General features: G+C 43.5%; 1 protein-coding gene across 7 annotated transcripts in view; it reads left to right on the top strand.

The window, feature by feature from the left end:
- The first annotated feature begins 14907 nt into the window (after window positions 1-14907).
- The window catches only part of CCDC66 (coiled-coil domain containing 66), a 77622-nt gene continuing 77413 nt past the window's right edge, over window positions 14908-15116 (top strand). For 5 of the 7 annotated variants that reach the window (XM_078385329.1, XM_020799949.3, XM_020799950.3 and 2 more), the window contains exon 1: window positions 14923-15074. In XM_078385329.1, the coding sequence (XP_078241455.1) occupies window positions 15064-15074 (11 nt within the window). In that variant the 5' untranslated portion in view covers window positions 14923-15063. Of the gene's footprint in view, window positions 15075-15116 lie in introns of all 7 variants that reach the window. The other 2 variants (XM_020799947.3, XM_078385328.1) reach the window with 2 other exon arrangements.

The following is a 15116-nucleotide window of genomic DNA, read 5'->3' as shown; positions in this document are numbered from 1 at the left end:
TTTATTTGATTTATATCCCGCTCATCTGGTAAATCTATACCACTCTGAGCGGCTAACAAGAACATAGATACAATTATAATAAAATAAATTAAAAATCAATTAACAGAAAATAACAAAAATCATAAATAATCGCAAATAATAAATAGATAAAAAAGAGAAAAATAAATTAAGTTAGATTAGGTGCTGGCAGGAGGGAAGGCCTTGACATAGAGCCATGTTTTGAGTCTATTTTTCCGGAGGCGGGGCTTTGTTGCGGTGCTGCCAGCAACTCCAGAGAGGAGCTCTCTCTGGAAAAAGCTGGAACCCTCCGGTCCGGGATCCCCCTTCTGAAATGGGGATCAAAGGAGAGTCTAGAAGAAGTCTCTCTGAAGCAGATGGTGAGCAGCAGAAGGAGAAGAAAGGGAGGCAGACCCGGACTTTTTTCTTCTGAAGAAATCACCGTGCACGGACTGGAGCGGGCGCCATTTTTTGGCACTGAGCCACGAGGAACCCTTTACCGGGGGAGAGGAGAGCAATCAATATAAACTAAAAATATATAACAAGTAAGTAAGCCGAAGCCTCTGATTTATGAAACAGCCTCATTAAGCTGAAATAAGAATGAAAATATTTGGCTGAAAGAATAAATGCAGCGGCAGGTTTATCTTATCAGTCTGACTCAAAAGCGAAACTAAGCTTCTCCAAGTGAACTATTAAAACGCCAGGCTGATTCTAAAGCCGAGAGTCTGAGATGGAAAAATAAATCTTATGTTTCTGGAGAAGAATCCCAGACAGCAACACCGTCTGACTGGATTTAAGAGACTTCGGTGGATGGTGAAAATATGGGAAGTGAAAAAAATGGATATTCTGTCAGATGGGCTGAAAGACTGTTCAATTCAAAAAGAAACTGAACGATGGGATGTATTGTATAAATGGCAGCAGCTACCAGACAATGTTGGAATAACATAGAATAAAATTAAAATTAAATGATAAGATAAAAGCAGGAGGGTAATCAAACTGTGAAAAAGCAAAAAGTTGATATGTATTAGTAATATGAATTGATTGGATGATGTTATACTTTATGCTCTCCTATCCCCCGAAACCATTTTTCCTTTCCTATCCCCTCTTTCTTTTTGTACCCTCTATCCCTGTTCCTAAATTAAAAAAAAAAAAAAAGACATAGAGCCATGTTTTTAGTTGAGTTTTGAATGTACCCAGCGTAGGGGCCGCGCGAATCTCAGGAGGGAGATTGTTCCAAAGGCGAGGAGCCACCGCCGAGAAGGCCCGGTTTCGTGTCTTCTCCCTCTGGGCCTCCCTCGGCGTCAGGCTCCTCAGCCTCACCTCCTGGGTCGCGCGGGTGGTCCGGGTAGAACTTGGTGGGTGAAGGCGTTCCGCCAAGTATCGAGGTCCCAAACCGTTTAGGGCCTTATAAGTGAGCATTAAAACTTTGAAGTCAATACGGAAACGAATGGGCAGCCAATGCAGTCTAGCCAGGATAGGAGAAACGTGGTGGAATTTTCTCCCTCCAGTAAGGAGTCTGGCTGCTGCGTTCTGCACCATCTGGAGTTTCCGTATCAGCCTCAAAGGTAGCCCCACGTAGAGCGCGTTGCAGTGATCTAATCTTGAGATTACGAGCGCGTGTACTAAGGTGGTGAGCGCCCCCGTGTCGAGATAGGGCCGCAGCCGGGCAATCCGCCAAAGGTGGAAAAAGGCAGAGCGGACAACCGACGCCACCTGTGTTTCCATGGTGAGCGTCGGGTCCAAATGTATGCCCAAGCTGCGGACCCCACTCACCGGAGCCAGGGTGGCCCCCCCAAACGAGAGAGAGCCAACCAAGCCACCAACCAAAGGGGGGGCCCACCCTCAGGACTTCCGTCTTGTCCGGGTTCAGCCGCAGGCCATTTTCCTGCATCCATTCCAGTACAGTCCCCAGGCAGCGCTGAAGGGACAGGACGGCATCACCTGCAGTTGGTAAAAAGGAGATGTAGAGCTGGGTGTCATCAGCATACTGATGACACAGCGCTCCACACCCCCTGATGACCCCCGCTAGCGGCCTCATATAGATGTTAAATAACATTGGGGAGATAATCGACCCCTGTGGAACCCCACAGTTGGAGTTCCATGGGGCCGAGACACTCTCCCCAAGCTGAACTCTCTGGGGGCGGTCCTCCAAGAAGGAACGGAGCCAGGCTAACGCCAGGCCACCGATTCCCAACTCGGAGAGCCTCCCCAGGAGGATACCGTGGTCGACGGTATCAAAGGCCGCCGAAATATCGAGGAGGACCAGCAGAGACGTTTTGCCCCTGTCGGCCTCCCTCAGCAGGTCATCATACAGGGCGACCAATGCCGTCTCTGTACCGTGACGCGGCCTGAAGCCCGACTGGAACGGATCCAGGCCATCTGTTTCATCCAGGAGTGCCTGAAGCTGGTCTGCCACCACCCTCTCCACCACTTTGCTCATGAAAGAAATATTGGCGACGGGCCTATAGTTGCCAATTTCGTCCGCCGCCAAACTAGGTTTCTTTCGTATGGGCCTAATGAGTGTCTCCTTGAGAGCAGGCGGGAACCTGCCCTCCAGGAAAGACCCATTTATTATTGCTGTGGCCCATTCAGTTGTTTTCGGCCTGGCTGCTTTGATTAGCCAGGCCGGGCAAGGGTCCAAGGAGGAGGTGGTGGCCCGACAGTGGTCAAGCACCCTGGCCACAGAGTCAGGCGTTACTGGCTGGAAAGAGTCGAGAATAACCGGGTAAGACGGAGCGCTGGACATCTCAGCTCGATTCACTGCATTTAAAAAAGGAGAGAGCTCCCGGCGGATGGCCTCCACTTTAGATTTTAAAAATGCCGCAAATTGGTCAGGTGAAAAACTAGGGGGAGGCCCATCACCCGGACCAACTCCGGATAGGTCGCGCACTATACGGAAAAGCTCCGCCTGCTGGTTGGACTCTTCGCTTATCCGGTTAGCGAAGAATGATCTACATGCAGCCTTCACCTTATTCAGGTAAAGGTTAGTTGCGACCTTGACAGCTATCCAGTTATTGTCCGTCGGGTTCTTCCTCCATCTACGCTCTAGCCTTCTCCTAATTCGCTTCATCGCCCGGAGCTCCAGGTTAAACCAGGGCGCCGGACGAGTTCTGCGCCGGAGAGGACGTTTGGGCGCGATCGTGTCGACTGCCCGGGTGGCAGCGGTGGACCAGCTGTCCACCAGGGCGTCAACAGGAGCGCTAGCCAGGTCAGCCGTAATCCCTCTCATGGCCTCCTGGAAACCGATCGGATCCAGTAGTCTTCGAGGGTGGACCATGGAAATAGGCCCCTGCTCCCTGCGGGGGGAGAGAGCCACTGTGAGGTTAGATTTTATCAGGTGGTGATCTGACCATGACAAGGGGATAGACACAAGGTCTGTCACCATCAGACCACTCTCGCCCCAATTGGAGGAAAAAACCAGGTCTAGCGTGTGGCCACCCACGTGGGTGGGGCCGTTGACATGCTGGGACATGTTCAAGGAAGCCATGGTTTCCAAGAACTCAAGAGCTGGCCCAGTAACCTCTGCCTCCGCATGCACGTTGAAATCACCCAAGACCAGAAGCCTCGGGGATCCCAACAATGCCGCGGAGACAAAGTCAGCCAGCTCCGGAAGGGAAGTTGTTCTTATACTGTCATTTTATTGAGATCTCCACAAGGATCTTCTCCCCCCTATTTTTCAGAAATTTCTGGGGAGATCCAGTGAATTTGATATTCTTTTCCTGCTCTCTGATAAGGATTTTTTTTTCATTACCAGTAAAGCGGCCAAATACTGCAAAGCCACTATAGCTTGCTGCAGTCTCCTGATCATGTAAGATTTTTGAATGCCCCCTTGCTTGTTAGAGACTGTTTGTTTAATTTTACTTTCTAGGAGAGTTGGAGTGGATATATCTTAATTTAATCTTATATTATGTGATTGGTGTGATGTTTTAAAAGCTTTTAGTGTATATCCTTCAATGCCACTGGCTAACATAGAACTTCTTTCTTAACTTTAATGTCTTAGAGCGTCCAGGCATTAATGGTGACATGTATTTTCCAATGCCTTTCGGTATTATCTGATGCTATGTGATTTTATCATAATAATGTATTTTTATCTTCCTGGTAATTGACCATAATACATAAATAAAAAGAAGAAGTATTTGCTCCAAGACTGGGAGGGAGGAAGGAAGGAAGGAAGGAGCATGAGAAGACTTCAGGTTTCAACAGTAAGATTGCTTTGGAACTGAAGTGACATTCTCAGGTTACCTCAATTTATATTATTTAATGCAGATTAATTACTCCTAAAGAAAATTAAGGTTTTTTTGCACTTCCAAATCAGTCCAAGCTAGTGGTGTGCTTTCACACATCCTTTCAGTCAGAGGTGGACACAGAAAGGAGGAGGGAAACTCAACCCAACATTTAAGATTGAAGCACAATTCCACACACTTTTAGGCACTGGACCACTTACTATTTATTTATTTTTACCCCACATTATTTATAAATAATTTTACCAGACCTCCTTAAAAGGACCCAAGGTGGCTTATGCTTTCAGAGCACATGGCAATTGTGTCTAACGAGAATATAGTTATTGTTCTTAGATAATGAATCTGCAGTTTCCGTTACCTGTATAAAGTGAACATGTATAGTATATGTGAGAAGGAAGAAGGAGTTGTGAAGGAAGATTGAGTGCCATCTCAATTAGAAGACAGAGAAGAAGAATTCAGGAAATGTAGCTCCCCCATAGATATCAACTTAGGGGACATGTATATACAGCAAAAGTTAAAGCTCTAGGAGGAGAGTGAGGGGAAAACTGGGAAGAGAAATGAAGACATGGTCAGAAAAGAAAGATAGATGGGGAGAAAAAAGGTGGGAATTGGGAAGAAGAGAGAGGAAAGGGGACTCCTGGAGGACTGGGAATGACTCTACAAGCCGAATCTCTGGACAAATGAGTGGGGAAAGTGGATGGTCCCACATGAAGAGGCTGAGAGGCAAAGACATTGCCAACCCCCACCCAAACCTTCCTATTGTGGAGAGACAGATAGAAGGGCTCAGAGGCACATAGAAAGAGAAAAGCGGACATTCCTACAGAGAGTGGGATGTAACACCACTGACCCTGCTAGGACACCTCCCCCACAAGAGGCTACCTTCACCTTGAGAAGCTCAATTCACAAATTCATGCCTCTGCCTGCTTTTCCATTGTTAAATGTTTCTGAGACATTAAAGCCTGTTGCTATAATGGACCTGTGTGAAGAAGAACTAGATCCCCTGGAAGTTGTAGCTGATAATGTTAAATCAGAAATAAAGTGTGCTGCTTATATAAAAGCAAAGTGTGCTCCTTATATACCGCCCCACAGTGCTTCAAGCACTCTCTGGGCGGTTTACAAGTTAATTATGCAGGCTACACATTGCCCCCCCCCAGCGAGCTGGGTACTCATTTTACCGACCTTGGAAGGATAGAAGGCTGAGTCAACCTTGAGCCGGCTACCTGGGTTCAAAAGGAACACTTGGATAAAAATACAAGAAAAATTCCACTTGTCAGTTTGGAACTGAGACCTGATTTGGAACATTTCATTGAACATGCTCACAGTATACATCTGTAGACATATTTGACAGAAAATGAACATAATATATCACCAAATGAGTGGAAAGCCAAGCTGTGGTATTATGAGGGAGCTAAAAAGCTTTTGTTTTGATTAATTAGGAGGGAAATAAAATCCATATCTATGTTAGCGAAAATAACATTTGCACACAAAACATCGATAAAAATGTATTTAAGATGGCTCACAAGTTTTATAGACCATGTATTAATTTGATTCTGCTTGCATATGCTAGTGCAGGAAGACTAGATCAGCAAGATCTGGATGACATAACAAAGCAGGAAAGACAGAGAGGAAGAAAAGACTAAATGGAAAATGCTGAACTTTTCAGTTTGCTTTAAGTGAAACAATGAGTAAGAAGAGTCTGAATTTTTGTCACAGAAAACCCAGCATTGGAGTCAATGCCAGAGCTTTTCATTATTTTTGAGGGATTGTGGTACTTCACCAAATCTTTCAAAGCATCTTTCTTATTCATGGTCCTGCCCAGGATATGTTTAAAATAATGCAAATTCATATAATTTCTCTGTACATAATCATCACTGCCCTGCAAGGGCCATTTCTTACAGCATTACATAGGTAGGGAAGCATAAATATGGTCTTATGTGGATGCTGTGCCCTCCAGTTGTGGAACTGACTTATAGTGACCCTAAAAGGGCTTTCAAGGTGAGATATTTAAGGGATAGTTTTAGCAGTTCCACAACCCCCAGTAAGTTTCCATAGCTGAAGAGAGATTTGAACCCAGGTCTCCTGAGTCCTACTCCATCACTCTGTCTACTACACCGCACTGGGTATCATATCATATAGTATAAATATGGTCTTAACCCCTCTTTTACTGGTAATCCAAAATGAGCAAAATTCTTCTCTAAGTATCTGTGCACTTGATTGTCTTGTGTATATTTTCTGCTTCAGTCAGAAATACCAGCTGGATCACAGAATCTGTCTCCTGCCCTGAATCCAGCAGAGACCCCTTCCCTATTGATGCATGTCATCATGTGCCCCGACGACTTCCTTAGAAGACAGGGGTTTTAACCTCAAAAAGGGACCAATTTATGGAGAAATATCCCAGGGAAAGGAGAAAGAGAATGGAGATCTACTGCACCGATTCATGCCGCAAGATCAAAATAAATTTAGATGCACCTCACAGCACACCAAACTCTTTACCCTCTGGTAAGGAATATTTCTGAATCCCATAACTGAGAAAATGCAGAAGAGGCAACTACACTTGTGAATCAGGGCCTCTAGGACTGCAGCTGACAGCGCCCCCAGACGGAGGAAGCTCTGCTCCAGACTCAAGGGAACTGCCTTCTCATCCCACATCTTCAAGACCTTCAGAAAGGCTAAATAAGTGCTTAGGTCTAGACGAGGAAGCCTTTTGGTGAGCTAGGGCTTCCTTAGGAACAGATTGTCCCCATTAATCACTCTATGCTTGTAGAGTGACTTAGATGTAAGTTGGTCATACCTGAGCTTTCAGTAACATGAGCCGTGGCACGCAATCTCCCAAAGGCTCAAAGTTGAGAACTATTCAATACATTTTGTCTCTGTACCTGACAGACCTTTCTGCTAGATTCCTTGTTGCTATGCTACGCCTGTTCTGTTTATGACTGTGCCCTATGTTTCTTTCTCATTGGATTCTTGCTGTCTTTGTCAACTATTGAACTTTGACTGTTGGTCTTGCATTGGATTCTCCTCATTTGCACCAACATTGTGGGTGAGGATTCCCTGTCTGTCTGTCTACCCAGATTATACACTATCTAGTCCCTTGAAGCATTATCACTGTTTGCATCTTCTGTGACATACGTTGTTTTCTGTGACTGTGAAGGAGGATACTCTGCACTCCTTCTCATTTAGAATTTTTTTTAAAAAATTCCTTGCTCACCGAGTTCCCTTGTGCTTTCTAGGAGCCTGGGAGCAATCTTGCCATCTCCTCTGTGTGGGATAATTTAGGCTGAAGGGAGGACTATTTTCAAAACTGGAAACTGGATCCAGTTTTGGAAAGAGGCCTCTGCTAGGCCTAGAACAGGTCAGGAGCAGCCAAAAACCTTTTATGGAGGAATTTCTCCCCCATGCCACTGAAATATATGAAGGGGGTTCCATTTTTTAAATGTAGAAAAAATGTTAGGGAAACAGAAACAGGTATAGCTCTCCAAGGTTGTGTATGGGCACATGGGACTCTGAAAGCTGATCATTCCTAATTTAGAGGCTTGTTTCTCAGAGGCCAAGAAAAAAAATAAAACTCAACCTGAAGCATTATCTCAAATCAACAAACGTTTTCTCGAGATAAGTGTTTGCTTGATTTGGGCAATAACCTTTGTTGTATGGTTTTGTTTGCTTTGTTCTTTAATTGTCAAAAGCACCAGTCAGATAATGTGAGCTCATACTGGCATTTGATTGCAGAAAGCTGATTGTTCCTTTTTATTATCTTTTTTTAATGTGAAGCAATTAAGAGGAAAAAAGTGTTCATTTATAGTCCTTGAATTTTGATGTGAGCCAGGAGCAGACCATTCAACTGAAATTAAAATTGGATTTAGTTCCAGAATCACGATAGTGTGTCTTGTGTGTGCTACAGCCAGACGTCTTGTTAAAACTGCATTCAACTTCACGAATGAGGAAATGACTCAGCATGCTAGATATTAAATATGCCGAATGCTGTTTGAATTAGGTGACAGCTTACTTTACCAATGGAATTAGGTTCAGTTAAATGTCAGTAGCATGGCTTACTAGCAATAGTGGAAGATGCAGAACGAATCTGACAAACAATGAGTTGCTTCTTGTCTTCATTATACACCCCACATTGTGACACTAATGGCAATAAAGAAATAATGCCTGTTTAATGACATCCAGAAAACCTGCCCCAGCTTCCGAGCATGTTTTTCAGGATTCAGACAAAGGAATTTTAATCCGAATCATCAAATATCACCCGGAAACCAGAAGCTACAAACTGCATCAGAGAGTTGGAGCTGAAGGATATGCCAGGAGCTGCAGTCAAGGAACAAATAGAAGAAACCAGAATCAAGAAGTAGCAAGGGTTGGAAGTGTTTGACAAAGTCAGGAGGAAAGGCAAGAGAGCAAGCAGAGAATCCACAGGAATGCAGTGGAGCCAAGGAAGACGTTGCTACTTGGCTGAGGCTGAGTTCTTCCTTTCAAGGAGGGTTCAGTGACCATCTTGAGTGGCAGAGGGGGTAATCTTTCACTGCCTAGGCAGAGGCTGTAACTGGAATTACTTCCTCCTCCAGCAGCTGCCCACTCAGATGAGGAGGCAGGGCAGGGATTCCTGCAGTGTTACCTTTGAGTGGATGGCTGCCAGAGGAGGCAAGTACACACTCCTGCTGCAAATGGACAACTGTTCAAAGATGAGGGAAAGAGCAGAACACACCGGCTGATGAGTGGGGGAGCTGGCCGGGGAGATGGGGGAAGGGAATGTGCGGCACTTGTGGCGCTGCGCCGACGAACTGGAACAAACATCTGAACTGAGGTTTGTGCCCACCTCTAGCTGTAACCCATAGTTTTGAGGCTCACCAAGTGTCTCACATGTTGTACCTAGCCTTGCAGCAAGAGATGGAGAAATGCTTCATGTTACCACCCTGCTAAGCACTTTGTGGATAAAATGTGTTCTACCTAATGTAATTTGGATGCTGCTTTATTTACAGAGGAGTTGGTAGGACTTCCATTTGGCATGCATGTTTCTGTCTGACCAGGTCATTTGGGTATCTTTTTCCTTTAAGTGTTTAGTTAATCACACATGAAAAGTCCTTAATGAGGCAATGCTGTTATCTGAAATGCCAACCTTGAGCCTTAGACTGATTGGCTCCTATAACAAACTCTTTAGTTGCTATGTATCCATTTAATACGTACATAAGAGCAACAAGTGTTCTTTCTGAAAAGCAATCAGGATTCAAACTGGAACTACTATGTAATGGACTACTGCTTTCTGATTAAACTGAAGTGCAATCCTGTACAAAATCCCCACCGTGTGACTTACTGCCAGGCAAGTACAAATAGAACTGCATCGTCAGTAAACTGATAAAGCAGTATGAAAGTGCAGTGGTGCCTTGCACAGCGATCGCTCCGTATAGCGACGAAATCGCTTTGCGATGGACTTTTTGCCATTGCAAAAGCGATCGCTTTGCGATGGTCCCTATGGGGGAAATTCGCTTTGCGATGATTGCAGGGAAGTGATCATCGCAAAGCCCCCATTTTCGGCCAGCTGATCAGCGGTTTCAAAACGGCCACCGGGTAAACAAAATGGCCGCCCACTGTTTTCAGGCATGGATACCTCGCTTTTGAGGCACCGAAAATGGCGGCACTATGGAGGATCTTCGCTTAAAAGTGAGTTTTTAGCCCATAGGAATGCATTAATCGCGTTTTAATGCGTTTCTATGGGCTTTTTATTTTCGCTTAGTGATGTTATCACTTAGCAGCAATTTTTTCTGCACGGATTAACATCGCTAAGCGAGGCACCACTGTGCTGGGGTATTCAAAGCCTTGGATCTTCATGGCAACCTTTGATTATTTTTCTGAAGGAAGACTCTGGGAGAAACTTTCTCAGCTAAATCACAGCTTCTTGGCATTGACAGCATTTCTGTACACAGTAGTAATAATCAAAGATTAATCCAACCTGTAATTTTAAGGAAACCAATGTGATACGATCGTATGTATTTCCTGAAGTATGAGTTAAACTATACATCAAATATATACATGTCAACAATAGAAACAATTCCTGAAGTGAAGAAAGATGTTAAATTATCACAGGAAGAGCTTGTCCCATCTACCATATCTTACAAATTAAGTTGCCTTGGCTGTAATCCAGTAGTAAGTCTCAACTAGAGTAAGACCATGGAACAATGAAACTTTTATAGAAGCGGAGTCACCAGATCAATGGGTTTACTTTAGTTGCAATTTAATACTGTACTAGATTCCAGCCTTTGTTTAGTGATTGGTCACCCAGAGTTCATTTTCAAAGATGTTTAGACACACAGGTGTGCCTGAATTACATAGTGGCCCTAATGTATATAATGGATTGCAGTTGTCTTTTCATATTTATGCTTCTCCAAATTTTTGGATACAATTATTTACACCAAAGTATGCAGAAACACTTACAAAAGTTGTTATTTTAGGTTCATCGTCATAGGCATCCTTCAATCTCGAGAGACTATGGTAACGTGCTCTGTATGGAGGACTTGGAACAGCATCTCCAAAATGATATTTTAGCATATTTTACAAAAAGAAATACATTCAAAATTAATATAAGTTTCATGCTTTAAGATTTGTGCACAAATGGAATTCAACACAATAATTAACACACAAGAAACTGATATGGTCTGGAAACAGACTGATCTTTTCCTCCCTGAGCTACTCACAAATACTGTTCCTGTGGATTTGATGGGGTTAGATTAGCCTATTTCAATATACAGTGGTGCCTCGCACAGCGAGGTTAATCCGTTCCGGATTAACCCTCGCTATGTGAAAACATCGCTGAACGGATCAAGAAAACCCATTGGAACGCATTAAACATCGTTTAATCCGTTCCAAATGGGCCGAAAACTCACCGTTCAGCGATGTTTTCCTATGGCCGGCAGCCATTTTCGCGCCCTCCCCTCGCTCACCGAGGGCACGAAAACGCTGCGCGCGGCCATTTCGGGGCTTCCGGCAGCCATTTTGGAGCCACCGAACAGCTGATCCGCGGGTCGCAAAGCGAAGGTCGGTAAGCAAAACGCTTACCGACCTTCGCTATGCGAGTTTCGGCCATAGAGGCCATCACTTTGCGATTGCAGTTGCGATCGAAAAAAACCCTCGCTATGCGGATTTGTCGTTCTACGGTGCGCTCGTTCAGCGAGGCACCACTGTATGTGTAGCTCTCACCCTTTCCCAATCCCTCTGGTGTATGTGTGTGTGTGTGCTTGTCTCTCTGTGTGCATTTAATTTCATTGTAATGACAGAAGATAGTTGATCATTTTCCTGTCTCATATTCACATAACTTGTCAACTGACCTGGGCTTTGTGAAAGGAAAATGAATAGAAAAGTCATTGTGTTTGGTCATATACTTTGAAAAGCATTTCTGATGAATTCGCTTGTACAAAATTGAGCTGATTAAACATGACTGTTATCTGAAGCTAGAATTTTCCAGCAGAGGCAACTGGAAAAGCCATTAAGCTCAAGCTTGTTTAAAAAAATGAATCTCTTTCTGGTATATTAAAATTTGTGTGGACTCACAGGGCACTGGGAAGTTGTGTTAGTCTTGAATATCTTGTAAATAAGCTATCTCTACTGTTTTGTATAGCAATGAAATATGGGACTTTCAAGGTGCAACTAATGTGAAGAGGGGATTTTTCCAAGATAAAATCTTGAATCTACTCTAGAAGCTCTTCTTTGGATGTGTTGAGAATCACAAGTAGAATATCTCAGAGATAACAGTCTATCTATGTTTATTTAGTTATTAGCTGAAACTAATCTATATGTTAAAAAACCTGGTTCCTAAGGCAAGTGTTGAAAATTCAACTAAATTCTAGCAATTATTTTCCTGGTATCTGAAAATCTCTCATTTGATACATGCCTTGTTATAAATTGGGCCTTTTGTGTCTAAATGAAAGCTGCCATTGCTACCCACAACATGAAAGCAGCTCTTTTTCATCCAATTGGTGTTAAACACAAATGATCTTTCATAAATGATTCATGTTTATGAAAGAAGGGCAGATGAAGTTTCATCTATGTTTTGTGTTCCATCTTTCATATAACTTTTCTTTGCCTTTTTGCCTTTTCTGTGCCAAGTTGCCTGAGAAATTTTTCATCCAACAGCATTGGAAGGACTGTCAGAAGCCAATCATAATATCTGGAGGGAGGGAGAACTTGGACCCCTGTGAGAAGTGTTCCTTGCTTCAGTTCTTTGTGGGATTACTGTGTGCTGAACTCCTGATGCCTTTCATCTTGATCAGATATCTGCCTGCTTCCATGCATGCATGCAGTGCCTCCATCTTGGATTTTTCTCTCTTTTTGGGTGGGTCTTTTCCTTTACTGGATTAGTTTTGATGCTACCTGGCCTACCTGTTGGACTCAAAAGATGAAAAGGCATGAAAACATTGCTTCATATTCTAGTTTTGTTTGGGGGAACTCCCCCCCTTTATTTGCTTGCTTTCTTTTCTTTGTTTTTGGGATGGGGACTATGTGTATTTGTTTTATTTTGCTATTTTTCCCATGTGAGTGTGTGCTTTCCCTGTTTGATTAATTTCCAAAAACTATTGTATGCTTTTGTGCTGAAGTGTCATTTGCTATCATGAAACTTCTCAACAGACACCTTCATGAAGATCCTTCCTAGAAAATGTCAGCACTTTCTGATCTTGTGCTGGCCTTAACTAGCAGTAGTCAACAAACAGTGGAACTAAAGTTGGAATCACCTGGAGATTTGTTGATGGCAGCTGGGTTTGCACAGAATCCTAGGCTCTTTCATTTCTCCATCAACCTCTTTCCTAACAGATCTGGAAACTCTTCCAGCCCTACAGCTGGCTGATGTAGAAAATTCCTTCCCAGTGAAGGCAATTGGGCAAGGAGAAATTGCCACAATTCTCACCTGTAGACATCAAATTTCCTTTGTATTCTTCACTGTTTTAGGATTATTCTGGTGATATTTAAATAATATACCTTTATTTATCCTAGAAAATGCCCTCTTTTTGTTATGGGTTTGGACTGTCATCTCTAATATATAAAAATAAATATCTAAAATATTTTGAAAAAGGTTTTAAGCGGCATACAACTTTATCTTAAAGCTAAAAAAGTAAGTACTTGAATCTTCTGCCACCTGCTGCTTGAAATTAAAAATACAAGATGCAGGTGTACCATTCAATAAAAACATTGTTCAAAATAATGGAAATGGTTGAACTCATTATTAGTCACTGTTTTCAAATACTGTACATTGTACAAGTGCATTTGACAAAAATATAAGTTTTGTTTGCCAGTTATAATTATCTAAGCAATACAGACCTGCAAGCCTGCAAAAATTATCAACAATCAATTACATAATTTCATTCTAAAGAATCAAGAAGGCATAGCATGGATTTGTATGGAGGGATTCTCTGCTATTCTAGAGAATGAAAGATAGTTAATCCTTGTTACTGCAATAAAAGTGGTAAAGATGTCTTTAATGGACCTACTGGCTTTCGATTATTGGGTGCTACTCCTTCCATGGCTTCAAAAAAGTGTTTGCACTGCTTATATCTAGATGTCACTGAACTAAATTCCAGTTCATGGTTTCAATATGTGAAACAAAAAGATGAAAGTAGTGATATTATCCCATATTCCGTTTTTCCATAAAATCTTCATGTATTGTACAGTCTTTGTCTACTTTGAAGTGACTGAAACTTGAACTATATTTTATAAACAGTAACAGATTTATATATTTGAAAACACATTTAACTTATAACTGAACCTAAATCTGAAATTGATAGTTCCATGCTTACTTTAAATAAAAACTAGGTATTACTTCTAACCTGTTTGTCTTTTTAGCTGAATCAACACTGAAAATGTGAAGAGGCTTCTAATTCTTCATACATTTGAAAGAAACATTTTCAATAAAATATTTTTAATGAAAGTTCACACTCTGTGTGTGTGTGTGTGTGCGTGCGTGCGTGCGCGCCCGCGCGCGCACACACACACACACATGCATATACCATAAAGCTCCCACTTCTAAAGAGGGGAAGCTGTGCGGAAAACTTTCTTGTGGCCCCGACTAAAAAATAATAATAATAATTATGTGCCATCAAGTTGGGTCTGACGATGACAGTACTTTCCAGCTATAAAACACTCAGAAGTACTTTGCCATTCCCTTCTTCTGGGCGGGGTGCTCTGAGACTATATAAGTTGGATCTGTCTGCAGTGTTTTTCTCATTCAAGGATAAGCACAAGTATGCAGTTACATATATTTTCCCATGGTTCCTGGTCTGTCCATTCTTAAGACACAGTGACATGCTGGCGTCACACCGGAGAAAACAGTCTGTTTTAAAGTAACCCTCTGGAATAAAATGCAAGTCGTGGCTATGAGAGAAAAAAAACGAGCCCGCCGCCGGAAGAAGAGCTTAGCCGGCACAGCACCATCGAAAGGGGCTACTCCGCCGCCGCTTCGTTTTCTTTTTCTTCTCCTCCCCGCCCCCCTTCCCCTTCTTAGTTTAGGCGCGGCGCGCGCACCCTACAGAGGAGGGGGCGGGGCGAGGCAAGAGAAAAGGCGCTGGGGGAGAAGGAGACTCAAGATTCGGCCGGACTCCAACTCCCACAATGCTTCGCAGGCGGGCAGCTCAGTGTGAGCGGAGATCATTGGTGAGAGGCGTGCGGCCCCAGCAGGCCTATCAGCTCCCCTCTCATTGTGCGGTGGCAGCAACCGACGTCCACAGATTTGCAGGGGTTGGGATTAGGCGGCTCCGGAGGCTGCCTTGTCCTCCCTTTGGGGGTCGCGAGGCTCGTTGGCGGGCTCGTGTGCTTGGCGGTCCGGAGAGCGAAGGAACAAACAGCTATGAATCTGGGGTAAGAAGACGGAGGACGCGCAGGGCTGAGCCGCCGTCCCCC

This window comes from Pogona vitticeps, chromosome 2 (genome assembly GCF_051106095.1).
Source record: "Pogona vitticeps strain Pit_001003342236 chromosome 2, PviZW2.1, whole genome shotgun sequence".
Lineage (NCBI taxonomy): Eukaryota > Metazoa > Chordata > Lepidosauria > Squamata > Agamidae > Pogona > Pogona vitticeps.
This window is presented reverse-complemented; position numbering and strand designations above follow the sequence as displayed.